Below are 11,465 nucleotides of genomic sequence, written 5' to 3'. Positions count from 1 at the left end.
GGTGAACAGTGATGTTCAACAGCCAAACACCCAATCTGCTTTCCTGTGCTACTTTCCCTTGGTGTCAGTTCCCATTACTTTTCCCTCACTTCTGTTTTACAGCTGGACTACTATGGCAGTAGCCCATTTGGGTTACAGGATAAAGGATAGAGTGGAAGGGATATGGACCAGTGACATCTCCAAAAACATTTCAACATTCTAGTGCTAGGCAACTTAATCCTCCCCCACTAATCACCCCTCAGTCTTCAGCCACACTGACCTATCATCCACCATTCCCCAGGCTGAAATTTCCTCTTCTGCCTTTTATATTTTAATGCCATTTTTATCTCTTAAGCTGGAATAGGAAATGTGTCATTTGCCTTTGTACTCCTTGCAGTAACATGAAATAAAACCTCAAACTTTTTTTAATGGGGCTGGTTAGGAGACTTTTCAGAAATAAATGTGGACGTTGCTCTGATACCAAATCTTAGGGACTTAAAAGAGAAACAAGATAAATTATGAACACTCTGCAATGCTGTCTAGAGGCTAGCAGCATTGCTACTTAACTTGGACTGCACTGGAAGATTGTCAACTTTGGCTTCTTCCAGTCCACGTTTGTAAAATCATACTTCATGAATTGCATTCCTCATTCCACAATGAGAAGGAATTAAATCAAAAACTTCAAACCTGAAACGTAAAGAATTATTAGAATTAAAGTGGTACCTACATTCTAATGCTAAGTGCAGCCTGGGATGCACTGACACTGAGAACAGCTGTGTATCCATCAAACAGATTTACAGGGCTACTGAGTTTCTCAGAATTCCTGCAACCCATTTTTCTAGAATAAATTAGACATTCATAATTTGGTTCCAACTTAGAAACCGAATAAGATCACAATTAAATATCTGAACAAATGCTATTAATATGCAACACTTATTGAACACTTAGTATATGCAAGCACTAGTCCCATTAATCCAGGGAAAAGTAAGCATTATTTTCCTTATTTGCACCTTGGGAAATTGGCAGAGAGCTTCAGAACTTGACCAGAGTCACAAAGTGAAATAGACAGCCAAGATCCATACCCAAGTGTTTTAGTACCATAGTCCGCAGTTACATTTTACATCAACTCACTTCAATTTGAATTAAATTTCTTGAACATATTTGGTAAGTTCTTAACTGTAACACCGATTTATATGGATTCACCTGAGTAATGTGTTTTGAACTGAATATACAATTTGCGACTATCTGCCGACCTATAGTAACTTAATCTTTTTATCTAGAGCACTATTCAAGACTGTGTGTTTATTTGATTTCTTCTTTAGAATTTATTTGGTAATGTGTTCACGTAACTAATTGAGGACAAATACTAATTATGATTACCCTGGGTAACTAGCTTTCACAGTTTCACTTGAAGCACTTAACAGTTGAAGTGCATTTGGTAGTTCAGTAGTTACATACAATAAAGCTAAGTATATCACGATGACATTTGAGAAGGCATTTACGAAGGTTTCTAGAGGGCAAAAAACTAGCATGTTTAAAACTGATTACTCAGTTTTATTGTTTTGTGGCCTTTTTTCCTAAAAAAAAAAAAAAAAGGTTTGCTGCTTTTGTTTAAAATATACACAAATTTCTACTACTGTAGAAAGACTGATTTGATACTAGTCATGATGGGGCAAGACTAAACCAGGTGCTATTCTGGCTCCTTTCAGATGTTTTATTTCACATAAAGCTATCCTGAAAGGGGAAAAAAAACCCGAAAATTTAAGTAAATCGAAAAGTTTAATATATTTGATGCTTTCACGTTATTTCATTTTTCAATAAAGTTAAATGCCAGATCTGCTTCACCCTTCTGTTGATTAGTTAGCATTGGAAAGTCAATTTCAAATGGTTAGAGAGAATCTACCAGGTCATCGTCAGTCCATTCTTCCTAAGAAGGAAAAAAAACGTAGTAAGAATAACAATATACTGAAGCATAACAGCACTGTTTACCTCACCTTTCCGGAAAATTTTCTCCTTTTACTCTGATTACAGGAAGGTAATAAACCAGGAAAATCTGTAATAGTTCAATCTTAACAGTAATATGGCTTGGTCTCACAAGACTACACCAACTGACAGGAGTAAAGGTTACAATTGTGACCTTACTTTATATCTGACATGTAAGGTACAATATTTTTGAAAAGGGTAAGAGGAATCCTTGGAGAGTCAAAAACAGAGCAGAAATTTAGCATGTTATAACCGTAGGGAGGATTCTTCAACAATTAACTATCATACCACTTCAGTACAGGGTAAGACAAGACATAATAACAAGACAATATACATAAAAGAAAAATGCAAAAAACAAAAATGAAGGCTTCAAAGCCCACACTTCTGTAATGCTTGCATTCTGGAAAAATTAAATCTTAACAGTATAGTCAGACCATTCTACAAGAAGAATAAATTAAAATTTACCTTTGGAGAACATACCTCTTCATGTTTGGGTTTCTTTGAGACATAATCATCATCTTCATACCCTTTCCTCTTCTTCCTGTAATTGAGCAGCCATCAATAAGTAATCTAAAACTGGCAACAGAAACTATAAAATAAGGTGCAGTAGATGGAAAGAGATGAATTATGGAGAGGAAGACATTCTCTTTCAAATTAATCTTTACATCCAATGCAATTCTAACTAAAATCCTAATAAAATTTCTCACTGAACCTGTCAAGTATAACTGATGTGCAAGACTGCAAAAAGAGCAAAAAGAATCTGAAAGTAATAAAGTATGGGGCCCTGTCCCTTGTCAGTTATCATCAAAACACTATGATATAAAAGATAAAGTAATTTAAAGTGTGTTATTTTCAAGAATTAATTGCATCAATGATCAGGGCAGATAGGCAAAAAACGATGTATATATAGGAATTTAATCTACAATGAACGTGTAACAGGAAAATTATGAATTTTTAAAAAATGGGTAGGTAACAGATTTTATTTGAAAATATGAGATGTGTACCTCACAATTCACAAATAATTTTAAATGTTTTAATTGCTGAACACAAAGCAAAATAAAGATTAAAGGGTAAGAAAAGGTATTCAAATGTAGAAGCATAAAACAGAACACAAATCTCCTGGATACCATAAAGGTGAAAAATACCATAAAGGTGAAAGAAACAAGAAAATAGCTGTAGGATATATAGGAAAAGACAAGTATATAAAATAAATAACTACAAATCAGGACAGTAACACCAAAAACTGCACAAAGGTTGTAAGCAGGCAATACAGAAGAAGAAATACAAATGCCTGTTAAAATGGAAACATCAATGCCTCATAGTAACAGGGGAAATACAAATTAAAATACAATAATAATGTGATAACTGTTTTCTCACCCAGACTGGCAGGAGTTACAGACTGATACCATAAAAGTTGTACAATTAGTATGAAAGCATTAATAAAGAGAAAAAACAACTTACTTCATACATACATACACACACGCAGAGAAAAGACTGGCAACTGTAAACCAACTAGGTATTACCTCTGAGGTCACAGCTGGATTTGGGTTTTGGTCAAAGAGAACTTTGGTTTACCTTTACTGACTTTAGTAATGACAATATAGTTAACTGTTTGTGTACAAAAAAGAAAAAGGAATTTTAAAGACTGAGAAAACAAATTATTTTGTCCTAAAGTAGTGCCTGTCCGCGTGGTCCATGGACCAGCCATGAACCATTTTCAGTTTGCAATAAGGTAAAGTACAGAAACAGACTGTGTTTAGAAAATTTTAGAGCAATTCCATCGATTTTCTGACTACTGAAATCTAATAAAATTTCAGCTTATATTTTGTCTATTTCATTCTAGTAATTTGTTATTTATTGCATTTTATCCTGGATTAAAAAAAAAAAAAGTCCTTTTTAGACCGTCTGAAAAGCCCCTCCCAAGTACTCACAGAGATGCAGTATTTCCTTGACATAGTACAAAAAGCACATAGAAACTTAGATGGAATAAGAGGTACTCTGGCAATTAGGAATTTTGGATTATGGTCCATTCAGTTACCTAGCTAGAAGGGTAGATTACCAGTTCAATGGTCTGATCCAGAGGGTGATAAATTTCTTTATATGGTCAAATCGTAAATATTTTACACCTCATAGGCCATACAGTCCATTTGTGTCACAACTACCTAACTCCCGCTGCAGCGTGAAAAGAGCCACAGAGAGCATGCAAACTAACTGGTATGTCTCTGTTTCAGCACAAGTTCTGTCTTTCTAAAACAAACAAACATAACAAAAAAAAATAAAGTAGTTCACATTTGGCCTGTGGGCCAGAGTTTGCCAACCTTTGGTCTAAGCACATTTCAAAATCAATGTGAAGAGAATATAATCAGTGCTGCAATACTCTGATTTATTCAAGTCGACATTTCTTTACTTCTATCACTCTCATTTCTATGAGTTACCACTGAAACCCACGAGTGAGATCTACCAATTTTAAGTTCTATGCTAAGCCATGCTTTGCAATGATAGCTAGTATATAATAAAGTAGTCCCACATTTTGCATGTTTCATAAATCCTTGTATATTCTCCTACTGCGACTGTGTAGTTGGGACTTTGAGCCATGTGTACCTGGATCTGAAGGCCATGGAACAACACTGTTCTGGTTTCTCAGACATTATGCAGTACAGTATACTCATCAATTACAGAGATCAGAAACATCTCAGATGCATCTTAAATGTAAGATGGCAGTGCTAACTCCCACTAAATATTAACAAATACGGTAGAACTTTTGAATCAGAATGTATTCCACAGAAAAGAGAAAACAATAGTTTTCCCATTCTTATTACCTGCCCAGACCCCCAACTTGTTTAAACTCCTAAAAGATAAGAAGGTTTGAGTGGATCCTTCAATTTGCAAAGCATAAAGAACCCGAATTCTGTGATTTCCACATTCAGCCTACAAAGCAGTAAGAGACATTATAGGTGTTCCTTATAGCTGCCAAGAAAATATCTAACAACACATTTTCCTACTTGTTCTGTCTTCAATTTAAAGTTTATCCCTGAAAGAAAACAGGCCAACTTTCCCTGCTCTAGTGAACAGAAGTAAATCTGAAACAGTATACTTGTTCTCTCAGACAAGATAACAGACCTGTTAAGAACCCAGACATTAAAAGGGCAAGAAGAGGTTCAGAGATTCCCTAAAAAGACTCTAGAGGTCCCATGAGGAGCAATGGGACAGGGCCCGCAAGCCAAAGAACACATCAGTCATACGAGGAGAACTGTATATGTAAGCCAAACTGTTACCTCATGTTTAATCCTGTTAGAAACGTCCACTCAGTTAAAAACAATCCAGCTTAATGGGTAAGTCATTTTTCCCCACAAAAGCAAACATTTACCAATTAAGTGATTTAAGGACGAGCTAGCCTCAGTAACAATTATATCCATCCTTGAATAACACTCCCATCTACTTACGTAATTACGTTAAGAGCAAGCTCAGCAGAGTGACATCTCTCCAACTTCTGTTTCAGAACAGCAACTTCTTCAGATCTGGGTGGCTCATATTTTTTTACCAAGTTTCTCATACCTATGTGGAGATAAAAAAGATTTATCCTAGTTATCCTGGACAATACAAAGTCCTGTTCCTATAAGGGAGCTGAGTATATACCCATCTTATTATGGGAACAATAAACAAAACTCTTGAAATGTGATTATTACCAGGATTTGCAGTGTTCTGCATTAAAACCCAATGAATACCATACCTCAAGTAATTATAGCTCTGTTGCTTAGCCCATATCATATACAGCATAAAAAGAAGCATGTTCTATAATCTAGTCAGTATTTTTTCCAAATCCTACCATGGTCACTTTTTCAGGTTTAAGGCTTTAAAAATCCATGATTTAGTGAACATGCTTTGTTCTCTGCCAACTGTATTTATAACATTCTAGACTACAGATGGTGGCCCAAAGACTGTACTTCCTATTTACAAAGGAAACCATTATTACACGACATGTAATAAAGGGAGATGCTTAGTAAAAATGTGTCAATGATCCTTTGCTTCAACAAAATGCAGAACCTACACAATAAAGCATCACCAAGAAAACAAAAATATTCTCTTTAGGCTAAAAGTAAACTACTGTGTCAGTGACTTTACAATTGCAAACATGTCCTCTACCCTGGTCTGTTTATGTTATTCAACTACAATAAACCAAAGAATATAAATCTCAAGAATTTTTAGGGGAATGGTGAGAGATCCAGGCCTTATTATTAGCCAGCCACATGTGCCAAATAGGTGGGGCTTGCTGGCTTGTAAAGCAGTGTTTTCAACTGAATTAATACTTGTGGCTTAATATCTTCGTTTCAAAAAATGATGAATAAGGTACCTTAATATGTTAAAGCTCTGAGTGTTTAGTCAAGAGCTTTTCTTACTTCATGTTACAACAAGTGGAATAAAATAAAGGAACTGAGAAGAAATCAAAAAACTGCTAGCTGTACAATGAGCACAGTGGGTTATCTTTACAGCTCCTTTTACCTACTAAATTCCATGATCCTGACTACGGTCTCTGGCCAAATCACAGTTAGCTTCGGAAGTGCTCCCTCTAGTGGTTGAACTGAAGACCTACACTTTTATAATTCCTAAATCACAAATCCATCACTGGCAACTGAAGGAAGCCCTCAAAATCATTTCACAAGCAGAGAATCAAGAAATGATATTTACATGCCCTGAAGCATCTTACCTTCTGAAACATAAAACATATAAAAAGTACCCTCATTTACTACCCTTATCCAAGATCATGATTTTTAATCTATTTTATTAGTTTACCCAGTATTTCAACTACATATTTAGTTAACAAGGCAAGTAGCACAAAAAGTTTGGGGGACAAACACAATTGACTTTTAATCCTAAAACTTAGTAGCCATGAGCCTTCAGTGACACACAGGCAAGAATGAAGAAAGGAGAGGGGTGGGTAATCTCGAACTCAACCATTAAGACAGGGTTTCTCAACACTGGCACTGCTGACAGTTTGGGCTGAAAAATTCTTTGTTGTGAGGGGCTATATTTGTTTTCTGAGTCAGCTATTAAAAATTACTCTAAATTCAGTAAAGCTTGAAACAACAGAAATGGATTCTCTTCTCTCAGTTCTGGAGCCCCAAAATAAATCCGTTTCACTGGGCCAATATCAAAATGTCAGCAGAGTCCCATTCCCTCTGGAAGTTCTAGGGGAAAATCCATTCCTTCCCCGTTCCAGCCTCTGGTGGCTGCCAGCATCCCTTGGCTTGTGGCCATATCACTCCAATTTTCAAGGTTTGCATCTTCAAATCTTCCCCTGTGCTCTGTCTTCACATTGCCTTCTGTATCAAACCTCCCTCTGCCTTTCTTTAATAAAGACTCCTGTGATGCGTTTATGCCCTACCTGGATATCCAGGATACAGTCCCCATCTCAAGATCTTCAACTTCAACATATCTGCAAAGACTTTCTAAGGTAACGTTCACAGTTTCCAGGGATTGGGACGTGGGTATCTTTGGGGAGCCATTTTTCAGCCTATCAAGGGGCTACGCTGAATTATAAGATGTTTAGGAGCATTCTTACTAGATGCCGGTAGTAGCCAGCACCACCCCCCCCCCGCCAAGTTCTAATAGCCAAAGTGTCCCAGACATTGCAAAATCACACCCGGTGGAGAACCGCGGCTTTTGTAATATCAACATGACTAGCAAATAACGTGTATTAACTAATTATAGCTGATTACAAAAAAACTTCCACATTTAAGTATTATCTTTAATTTGGTCCCCTTTAGATCTTTTCCTGTGCCTGTCATATATCTGTGTACGCTTCAAAAGGACTCTGTTTTAAATCTTAACTCTTTCTGAATCTCCTATTTTCACTTTCCTAGTAAGTTCTCTATGTGTACAAACTACTTCCTTTCATGAGCGCTCTACTTGTCCTCCACCAACGAATGTATCCTTCATGCCTCCATGATCCATTAATTCAATGAAAGTAAATCTAAACAACAATCTATGTATCTCAAGTTAAATTTCAAGATGATATTTAGAAAGTAGCTTTGTAATAGCAGAACATTTTATAAAGTATCCTGTTTTACTTACTTTTCATTATATCTAGTAACTGTGACAAGCAAGTTCTGTTCTCTTTCAGCATCAGACTTTCTGACAAATAACTGGTAAAGAAAGGAAAAAAGTTTTAATCTACTGAACACATAGAGCATCTTTGAGAAATATGACATCATAAATTAGTTTCCCCCACGTTCATTTCATCAAGGGCAATTTTAAAATTAATTTACTTTAAAAGTATCAAATAACAATACTTTGAACGCCACAAAACTAAATATAACTATTACAGTCTTAAGGATTTAATACAACTTAGTTTAAAAGATGTTTAATGCTCAAATTAATTTGCCAGAGGGAAAATGGTTATGAATTAACATTTAAAGTTTTGATTATTACTACTGTTAAGTGTTTAACATAAACTCTATGAATCTTTGTTTTACAATCTGAGCAATTTGAGCAGCTGAACAATTTGAGCAATCTGAGTCACAGGCACAGACAAGTCATGATCTTGTAACTTGCCCAAAGTCATATAAAGCTAGTAAGTAGCAGAGCTGGAACACGGTACTAGTAAGAATTCTCTCTCCCCTTAATATCAAGTTAAACTACAGGCACTCCTCTTGGGACTAATAGGTATTCAAACCAGTTAAGAATATCCTCATGCTCTGCAAATCTATTAAATCGTATTTACATAGAGTCCAAATTAAAAGTGTTACTACTTTTCCATAAATGGATATAAAGCCTAATTATCTGTTTTTCTCAGAACCAATGATAGCAGCATAAAAATAATTTCTATACTTAAATATTTTGGCTCCTCTGAAGTGTATATATAATAGATAAAAGCCCAAGTGAACAGACTGTGAAGGCATAAGTAATCTTTCAAACACAAGTGCAAAAAAATTATTAATTTCTCTGAAAAACGGCAAAATGAATAAATGGTGAAGTACAGTTACAACAATAGATGATTTTTTAGGCAGTTCTGTTGCTATCTTTTAAACTTTCCAGATTATTTAAATGATATGTAAGTTTTGATAACTAAGTTTGATGTTACAACTTCATCATCTATGATGGAAATTAATTTTAGATATAAAAATCAATAACTCCCTTAACAATTAATACATTTCTGGTTATCAGTAATTCAAAATAACTATTAGTCTTTTCCTTTCCTTTTTCTCCCTAGAACCCCTCACACTTTTGGCATCTTCTTGTGTCTCTTTTTATTCTTTCTTTCTTTTCCACTTCCTAACATTAAGAGTGATACATTTGGTTCTAAGAGTTAGCTGACCAGATTCTACTTCTACAAGCCTTTAAGTTAGCAACTCCATCTCCATCCTGAATTAGAATTTTAACATTTTGATTAAAAAAAAATCCATAAGCAGGAATATTTAAGAAGTCAAACTAGGAGATGAAAAATAAATCTCGAAATCCAGTAAAAAAGAAGACAACTCAGAACTAACAAAAGAACATCCTATGAGTATTAACCTAAACGATCATCCAGAATATAACAGGACAAGGGCTTTCCCTTTCTGAAACCAGCAATGAATGTAAAGGTAATTCCAATGTGTCCGCAAAGTTTGCAAAGTATATCAGAGGTTAAGAATGATTTACAAATACTTCCTCAAAGGAAAAAAAAAAGCCCAACTCTTTATAGTCCCTGGGAAATTCAAAAGTGTATTTAATTTGCCATGAGCCCAAGTTACCACAATTTCAGTTTCGGCTATCTGAAATTTTAACTACACTTCCAAGATGACATAAACTTCATCCCTCTCCATTTACATAAGAAGAATCTCACCACTGGGGAATCTGCATATACGCTGCATCAGATCTGATGCTTCAACAGATTAATCAAACATTTGGCTATCTGAATTGTGGAAAAGAGGCTTTCTTCTCTTAGAGAATGGAACCTGCACCCCTAAACTCCATAGATCTCAACAATCTGCTGGCTATCTTTCCTAACTGGAACAAGGATTGAGAGCTTTGTTCATTCTGACAGTACAGTGCATGGCACAGAGCAGGCACTTGATAAGTTCTGCTTAGTGAAATAAATGGAGGTACAGATCACTTTGGGATTAAATGTATATATTTATGTACATTTGGTGAGCTGTGTCTGTGGAGAAGAGGCATACCATAAGTTAAACATAAGCCCACAATCCCTAATCTTGCATTTGTTTTGAAATTCATAAATTGTTCATGTTTTGGAAAAGGAACCTAGGGAAAGTACCATGAAATGTGCAACAGTCCAGTGATGTCTGGGGAAGTAGCCTGTGACCAGTTACATTCATATTTTTGTAAGGAAACATATAAACGCTCCGATTAAGCTGAATAAAGACTAAATCACATCTGTTCATGTTTGCTAAGCACCATTATCACGGATTTTGAAATTATGGATGAGGGGATTACAAACATGGAGAAAGTTTAAGTTCAGAAAATTTCATCATCTTTCTCTAGGAATAAGATCAGGCAGAACTTCAAAGGTCATAGAGAAATTATTATAAAAATTTACAAAATCTAATTTGCTACTAGCCTGTGCTTGAGTTACAAATCAGTATGAAAATAATGTTTAATCTGTGCACAAGATAATGCACCAAAGAATCAAGTAAACTTAATTCCGGTAAAGGGCTTATCGCAAAGCCTGGTTTCTCACTGTGCATTTATGCATCAGCTATAGGTGTCTACAACTTGAATGCAATTCATTTGGACACTCCCTAAAGCATTATTCATTCAGTAGATCTTTACTGAATTCCACATGCCACACCTGCTCCACAGCAGGAGAATGATAAACCAGGCAGACATATTTGCTGTGCGCATGTTGCTTACCAGTTCACAAAACTTCTACATTCACTCTCTACAGACAACTCTATCAGTCTTCCGAGGATCACCTGATTTACTTCTACTTTAGTCATAAAATGGATCCTCTCAGCTCAAAGACACTCAATTTTAAAAAATTTCTTTAAAAGCTGACGGGGCACCTGGGTGGCTCAGTCAGTTAAGTGTCTGCCTTCGGCTCAGGTCATGATCTCAGGGTCCTGGGATCGAGCTCTGCATTGGGCTCCCTGCTCAGCGGGCAGTCTGCTTCTCCCTCCCTCTCCCCCTACTCCTGCACTCTTGCTCTCTCTTTCTCAAATAAATAAAATCTTAAAAAAAATACATAAAAGGTCATTTCATTTCTTCTCTCAGTTGCCCTCACCAACCCCCTTCCAACCACAGTACGTATAAAGGACTATAGTCACAAATGAATCTCACTTAAAAACTCAGTCTCTGTTGAATCACAGATCTGTACCTCTGAGACAAATAATACATCATGTGTTTAAAAAAAAAAAAGATAGCAGGAGGGGAAGAATGAAGGGGGGAAATCAGAGGGGGAGATGAACCATAAGAGATGATGGACTCTGAAAAACAAACAGGGTTCTAGAGGGGAGGGGGGTGGGTGGATGGGTTAGACTGTGGTGGGTATTAAAGAGGGCACGTTGTGC

The 11,465-nt window shown here is 36.0% G+C and overlaps 1 protein-coding gene across 5 annotated transcripts in view; it reads right to left on the bottom strand.

Annotated features, from left to right (window-relative positions):
• Positions 1–18: 18 nt before the first annotated feature.
• Positions 19–11,465, bottom strand: part of CCNH (cyclin H) — a 21,344-nt gene continuing 9,897 nt past the window's right edge. Inside the window, exons 6-9 of one of the 5 annotated variants that reach the window (XM_081826611.1) lie at positions 8,035–8,105; positions 5,406–5,517; positions 2,443–2,503; positions 19–666 (exon numbers count right to left, since the gene is read on the bottom strand). In XM_081826611.1, coding sequence (XP_081682737.1) covers positions 661–666; positions 2,443–2,503; positions 5,406–5,517; positions 8,035–8,105 — 250 coding nt within the window. In that variant the 3' untranslated portion in view covers positions 19–660. Of the gene's footprint in view, positions 667–1,739; positions 1,907–2,427; positions 2,504–5,405; positions 5,518–8,034; positions 8,106–10,213; positions 10,279–11,465 lie in introns of those variants that run through there. The other 4 variants (XM_031033771.2, XM_031033764.2, XM_006727806.3 and 1 more) reach the window with 4 other exon arrangements.

The sequence above is a fragment of the Leptonychotes weddellii genome, chromosome 7 (assembly GCF_054177405.1).
Source record: "Leptonychotes weddellii isolate Sample4059 chromosome 7, ASM5417740v2, whole genome shotgun sequence".
Classification (NCBI taxonomy): domain Eukaryota; kingdom Metazoa; phylum Chordata; class Mammalia; order Carnivora; family Phocidae; genus Leptonychotes; species Leptonychotes weddellii.
The sequence above is the reverse complement of the archived record's forward strand: the minus strand, read 5'-3'. Positions and strand labels throughout refer to the sequence as shown.